The sequence below is a fragment of the Engystomops pustulosus genome, chromosome 5 (genome assembly GCF_040894005.1).
Source record: "Engystomops pustulosus chromosome 5, aEngPut4.maternal, whole genome shotgun sequence".
NCBI lineage: Eukaryota > Metazoa > Chordata > Amphibia > Anura > Leptodactylidae > Engystomops > Engystomops pustulosus.
Window position 1 is genome coordinate 176,510,421 of NC_092415.1, and position 6,561 is coordinate 176,516,981.

The window sequence follows — 6,561 nt, forward strand, 5'->3', positions numbered from 1 at the left end:
ACTGGAACAGTTTTACCTCAGACAGTTATGATAAATCCCCCACAATATTTCTATGTACCATTAGGTTGGCTACCAGATTTAAATTCATTGGTCGGACACTAACTATTACAGTGCTGGCTCTGAAGTCCGGCTGCCAGATGGAAGTCCTTGCGTGTTATTTTGGTATAATACAAGTACTCCCCTTCTGTACAAGGTGTGCAGCCGGTTGGGATCAGGCGACATATGTGCCCGTATACACAGAGGCCTAAAATGTTACTCTCCATTACTACTCTACAATAAAAATAGTCCTTGAAATGTGCAATTATTACACAGCAGCAGCACCAGAGTAGTCGTCTTCCCAGGAAATATCTCGCAGAGAATATTTTAATTCCAAGCCAAAAATAAAACAATAAAAGCAAAACACAATTTAAGAATTTATTGAACTTGATTCTTAAAGAAGAGGTAAATGTTACTGAGAGTTTGATTGTCCCTTTCACAAAGGATAAAATCCAGCGTTTAGAAGTAGTTTACAACCCGCCTGATGGACTGGATATTCGCACTCTGGGCCTGCCATTCGTTGAATGTGCGGAAGTCTCCTCTCTCCACAATGTACATACGTCCGCGGTAGTTGGGCTCTTCATACAGTACCCAGCTTGAATTTTATAGAAAACGAGAAATCAAATAACTACCAATTACATGCATGTACAAAATAGACATTTTCAAAAGGAAATAAACGTCATAGGGTTTGATATATCATGCCAAATAATTAGCAACTTTTTGGTCCTTTTGCCCCATTGTAACACCATCGTCGCTAAAGAAAAAGTCTGTATGCTTTATCAAGAGGTGTATAGCTTAGGATCAATTCCTTTTTTTTTTTTAAGCCATAAAATTGCACAAATTGGGCACCAAACCGCACATAGATTTTATGTTCTGACTTGACAAAATGCACCAATTTATTAACAGGTATAAAGATACATTTGACACTATTCACAAGAACACTCTGGGGGTCATTTACTAAGGGCCCGATTGGCGTTATCCCGCCGCGTTACCCGAATATTTCCGATTTGCGGCAATTTTCCCTGAATTGCCCCGGGATTTTGTCGCACACGATCTGATTGTGGCGCATCGGCGCCGGCATGCACACGACGGTAATCGAGGGGCGTGGCCAAACGAAAACCCGACGGATTCGGAAAAACCGCCACATACCTGCACTTACCTTCACTCAGCCCGGCTCGGTGAATTCCAGTGCATTCCGATGCTCTTCAGTGCAGCAGCGCCACCTGGAGGACGGCGGAGGAACTGCCTTAATAAATCCCAGCCGGACCCGAATCCAGCGCAGAGAACGCGCCGCTGGATCGCGAATGGACCGGGTAAGTAAATCTGCCCCTCTGTGTTTTAAATTGGTGTAGGGATTCCAAATGACATAAAATCTAACCCCTGAATGTCTAATGGTGTGCCGGGTTTATCATCCAGCCTGAACCACTATGTCTCATGTAGTTTTGTCCTTAGCTGTCTAACCTGAAAATTTTTTATATTTATATATAACTGTAAATGGGTTTATTACATTATATTGAACACAATAATGGTTTTATGCATCTGTATGTAGCTACTAACCAAGACATTCTTCTTCCACCATTGCTCCATAGAATATACTGCCCAGTCTCTGTGGTTTGCCATGCCAATATTTGCTTATTTAAGAAGCATATACAGAATAGCTATGCATAATTGAACTTGACATATGTATGTATTCCAAGTGCAATAGTTCTTGCAACCAAGTTTTTTGGGCTTAAATACATTTTAACTATATGCTATATACAACCTCGTAATGAGCTGTTTTAGCAGAGATCTCAGCATTTTAGGTGGCATTTTTGTTTACCAAAGTCTGTTAGGATTCTCAGTGTTATACTTACGCTCCATCACCGTAGACCTTGATGGCATTTACACAGTTCTTGTTCCATCCCCGTCCTTGAAGGAAAGGACAATCCTCACAGAACTCCATACATTGACCGGTGAAGTTACATCCCTCAAACAGCTCCAGTCTGTAATGTTCTCCATGCTGCAATATACAGTGAAAAGCATGATTTATGTTGATATAGCAGAGCGGCATTTGTCATATATAATAGCTCTAATGGGGACTTTTGAAATTCCTGAACTGAGCTGTGCCTCATATGGGATAGTAAGCAAAAAAACATCAGGCATAGATTATGGAGATGTAAACTGACCCTTGTTCGACCTAAAAATACTGGAGAGTCACAGCAGGTAAGTAGTATAGGAAGTGTTTTCTGGTTACTTCCAAAGAAACATGAAAAGGTTATACCATATATACTCGAGTATAGGCCAACCCGAATATAAGCCTCCAACATATAGCCAGCCAGCTGCCCCAGAATATAGCACAGCTTGTGCGCCGGAGCGTCACACGGACCTGACTTTTTTATAATTTGAGTATAACCCAAGTTTGGGTTTTTCAGCACATTTTTTGTACTGAAAAACTCGGCTTATATACGGTATATATGGTATTTCAACTATTGCTCTCTGTAGATATATACTATAAATATAAACACTTAACATTGATCACTATGAGGGGATAAGCGGATCCAATAGGGTTTGGGTTCGGTGGGCCTGAACCCAAACCAATTGCAGGGTGTTAACCCTTTAAATGCCGCCTGCACCAATTGCAGGTGTTACAGGCGGGTGAGACGGAATTTCAAACCCGACCTGGCTGAAACCCCAATCCTAACCCAAACCTGCATTCTTTGACACAAACCTGAACACTGTGGTTCGGGTCTGCTCATCCCTAGTCATTATACTATTGGATGTAGACAGTGGTGCCACTTGAAGCTGATGGGCCCCAGGGCAAAGTATGTGAAGGCCTCTGTCTGTACTACATGGTTTATAGTACTATTTTTCTCATATGAGAAAGTGACACCTTATGTACCCCCTGAGCCTCTTGGGCTCCCATTTTGTTGGCCCAAGCCCGCTTATTACCAGGTTGGCCATCCATTTATATGGTGATAACCTGCTTTGAATAGCCACACCCAGTAGGTAATCTAAAAGATTTTGAGGCGGCCCATTATACATGGAGTAAAGACCTGTCTTCAAAAAAATCAGGACAATAGGCAGGAGATACTAAAAGAAAAAAATAAATAGTTAGCATCACCATTCTGACTGGTCTACTGGACCCCATGTGATCATTGTGTCCATTCCAGCGATGGAAGTCTGGGTATTCTCCTCGTTCCAAAATGTACTGCTGCCCTTTAAAGTCAGGATGATCGTAACAGATCCAAGCTCCACTTTCTACACGGATGGAATTGACGCGGTTCATGAATCCCCTGTCTTGAAAGTTATCGCAGTCTCCAAAGACTTCCAGTTTCCTTCCAGTGAAACATTTTCCCTCATAGAATATGATCTAAAACAAAAATAATAAAAAAAAAATCTCCTTACATATACAGCCAAGTGCAGAGAAAGTGGCACTGACTCCCCGTCTCATGGAAATGTGATATATGTGATTGGTGTATAAAGTGAATCCGAGAACAAAGACGATTTGTTGTGTAGGAAATGACTAGCAGATGCTTCTGTCAAATAAAAGTGCTTAATGTCTCTGTAGGATTCATCCAAGAAATCACTAAAATCTAAATATGTATCAACTTATAGACTGCAGAAAAATGATAATGCATTACTAATGTCTACATCGATCATGGCTCATGGGCTCACGGCGGAAAGTTCCATGACATTGGGAGGAAGATTGCAACATTTAGGTAGACATCATGTCATGGTCATTATTAGTCATGTAGTCAAATCAGTTTCATCATGGCCCATGGGACAGGGATGGAGCCTTGTTGCATTTCATATTACCAATGCTTAAGCACCATAGATCTTCTTGCTTAGCAATGCTAGAAAGAGGGAAGAGGTGGCTAGAAAAAAAATTAGGATACAGTATGTGGAAAATGGCGATACCTAATAAGAGAAGAGCATCGATTACTATTTCTATATAGCCTAATCCATTATTATTTCAATTATCAGTCTATCCATATTTCACAATGGGTTGCACCAGCCATGAGGCGAGTTGAGCCTCTTTCCTCAGGAAGCACTTCTGCAGCAATATGGGGGAGCAGAATTAGGAAAGCAGTCACTTGCTACAAAGCAAAACCTGACACTTAAAAATAGTGTCTCTTAATACCCAAAGTCAGCATGGGGGTTAGACATGGCATGGAGAACCCACTCAACCTGATATATTAATAGTGGATGGGGCCATTCTATAGGTATAGGGCAAATATACATTTTGATTAGATATTATTATCCTATCATCATGTTCTTTCCATGTCATGAATTTAAAATGAGAAAACAAATACTTACTAGAAACTAGTCTATTGATGTGTTAATTTATGGGCATAGAATTCAGATTCAAATAATAAGTGTATACGGGCAACAAAAATCATAACTACAACCAATGATTTTCTTTAAAACCAACTGGATTTTATACTTCAGCTCTTGATGATTCTATAGATGCTGGTGTATGTGGAATACTTTTATTTTATTAATAATAATAATAATTCTTTATGTATATAGCGCACACAGATTACGCAGCGCTGCACAGAACTTGCATAACCAGTCCCCAATGGGGCTCACAATCTAATCAACCTACCAGTATGTATTGGAGTGTGGGAGGAAACCGGAGGTCCCAGAGGAAACCCACGCAAACACGGAGAGAACATACAAACTCTCTGAAGCTGTTAACCCTGTGACATTTTAACTTTTATTGTGTGTCCAGTACATCTATAGTGTCGGATGGAGACTATCCAATATCTAAATGTACACAGACTAGTACTAGCACCGGTGGGTTTTTATTTTCAAGACACCAAATTAAAAAACCTATACTGCAGCAGTGATCCACTTACTACTAGTTTACGAGTCCTCAAAGTAGAGAGTAGTGATAGTATCTGTAATACTCCACCATATGAGTGGAGTACGTGTGTCTGTGTGTATGTGCGTATATGGCTGAATGAAAACCATTTACTTACTTTTCCCGAATACTGAGACATCTTTGCACTGGACAGCGTCCAAGCCAACGCCGGAGCCAACTAATGTGACAGGCAGAAAAATTGGACACTCCAATATATATCACAGTTCAGACAGAGGCTGATATCGCGAGCCTCACAGAACAATACAGCAACTATAGAAGGTTTAACGTTTTTGCTTGGTAGACACAATCCCCTGTATCCAGCACTGCTGATCCCAGACTTTCGAACATGTTGTAGACATGCAGACAAAAGATCTGCCCTGTAGGAATTTGGCTGATGAGAATGGAAGTTTCACTTTTATGTATAGAGCGAAAAGCATAAAGTGAGGAACTGCTCAGCGTTACATGGGAGCTTCAGACAAGTTTACCATATGCTGCGAATAACTTATAGATTAATCCAGTAATAAATCCTGGGAATGAGACAAATGGTCAGGGATTGAGGTTCATGACCTGCTGCCAGTGTTTTACTACACAGATTACTCTATGGATATTTGGATATAAAGGGGGAAAAACAACCAGAAATGTCCCAGGGCAAAAATAGACCTTCAATTTGCTACAATATAAATTTTATCATGTCAATGTTTCATATTTGCTAAGGTAAATAAACATGTTCAGATTTTACAGCAATTTTGAGAATACTTTACAGAGTGCGTTAAAAATAAAATCTCCCTAAGGTACATAAGAACTATGACGTCATGAATTTGTATAGTTTTTGGCAATTTTCCCTTCCAATTTTCTGAACCCTTCTAGGTGATGATTCTGTGACTTGGAGATGTTAATGGAGGAAAAAGGAAATAATGTTCTTTTTGTAATTAATGACAAATCTATCTATTTACCTATCTCCACCCCCTAATCCTCTAAATGTTATGTCAGATACATTTGGTCACTTCTTTGTTGGCAACAGGGAGGTCCAAACATAAAATGATGAAACATAAGTGGTGTCATGGCGACTAACGTAACGAAAATGTTACTCATTTCCTTGTACACTGACTACAGGCAATTTGTTTAAACTGGATCCTAGATCACAGATAGATTAAAACACTATTTTTCACATGCGATTCTCAGATACTTTGTATCAAAAATACATCAACTGCAACAAAGAAGTGTCCGAGACACAACTGCACTATACCCGATGCAGCACATGAAATGGGTATTTCGGTGCACAGTCAGACTGTGCGTCAGATTTATCCTGCAGAGTCTGGGGTGATTTATCAATGTGTCCCAGGTTCCGTTTAGTGGAGGAAAACCCTAGTCATTTTCTGTGCCAGATTTATCAATGTGTTACTGAATCTGGTGCAGGATAAGACTGTCAGTTTCCAGTTTAGACCTGCTTTAAAATGGTCTTAACTCTGCGACGCAATTTTTGGCGCAAGGAACATTAAAATAGACCACCCCCCCCTTTTAGCCCAAGTCACGCCCCTTTTCTGAGGTTCCCCCTCAGTTGGACAAGTCAGAAAATGCCTTCATAAATGTGGCGTAAGGCTTTTCACACAGTTTTTTTTGGCGCAAAACCACCAGAATTGTGGCACAAGTGCGTTAATACATCCCCCCCACCATATGTTAAA

General features: G+C 40.3%; 1 protein-coding gene across 1 annotated transcript; it reads right to left on the reverse strand.

Moving 5' to 3' along the window:
• Positions 1-400: 400 nt before the first annotated feature.
• CRYGN (crystallin gamma N) lies at positions 401-5,154 on the reverse strand. The gene is made up of 4 exons (XM_072153898.1): positions 4,998-5,154; positions 3,137-3,385; positions 1,890-2,035; positions 401-631 (listed from the first exon to the last, which is right to left on the reverse strand). The coding sequence occupies exons 1-4, from the start codon at positions 5,016-5,018 to the stop codon at positions 496-498; spliced, it is 552 nt and encodes a 183-aa protein (XP_072009999.1). The 5' UTR covers positions 5,019-5,154; the 3' UTR covers positions 401-495.
• Between the last annotated feature and the right edge of the window lie 1,407 nt (positions 5,155-6,561).

Coding starts and splice junctions, on each gene's coding strand:
- CRYGN (XM_072153898.1), bottom strand. CDS start 5,018: ATGTCTCAGTATTCGGGAAAA. Junction 3,386..4,997: donor TGTCTCAGTATTCGGGAAAA/GTAAGTAAATGG, acceptor TTTTTGTTTTAG/ATCATATTCTATGAGGGAAA. Junction 632..1,889: donor AAGGTCTACGGTGATGGAGC/GTAAGTATAACA, acceptor ATAAAATTCAAG/CTGGGTACTGTATGAAGAGC.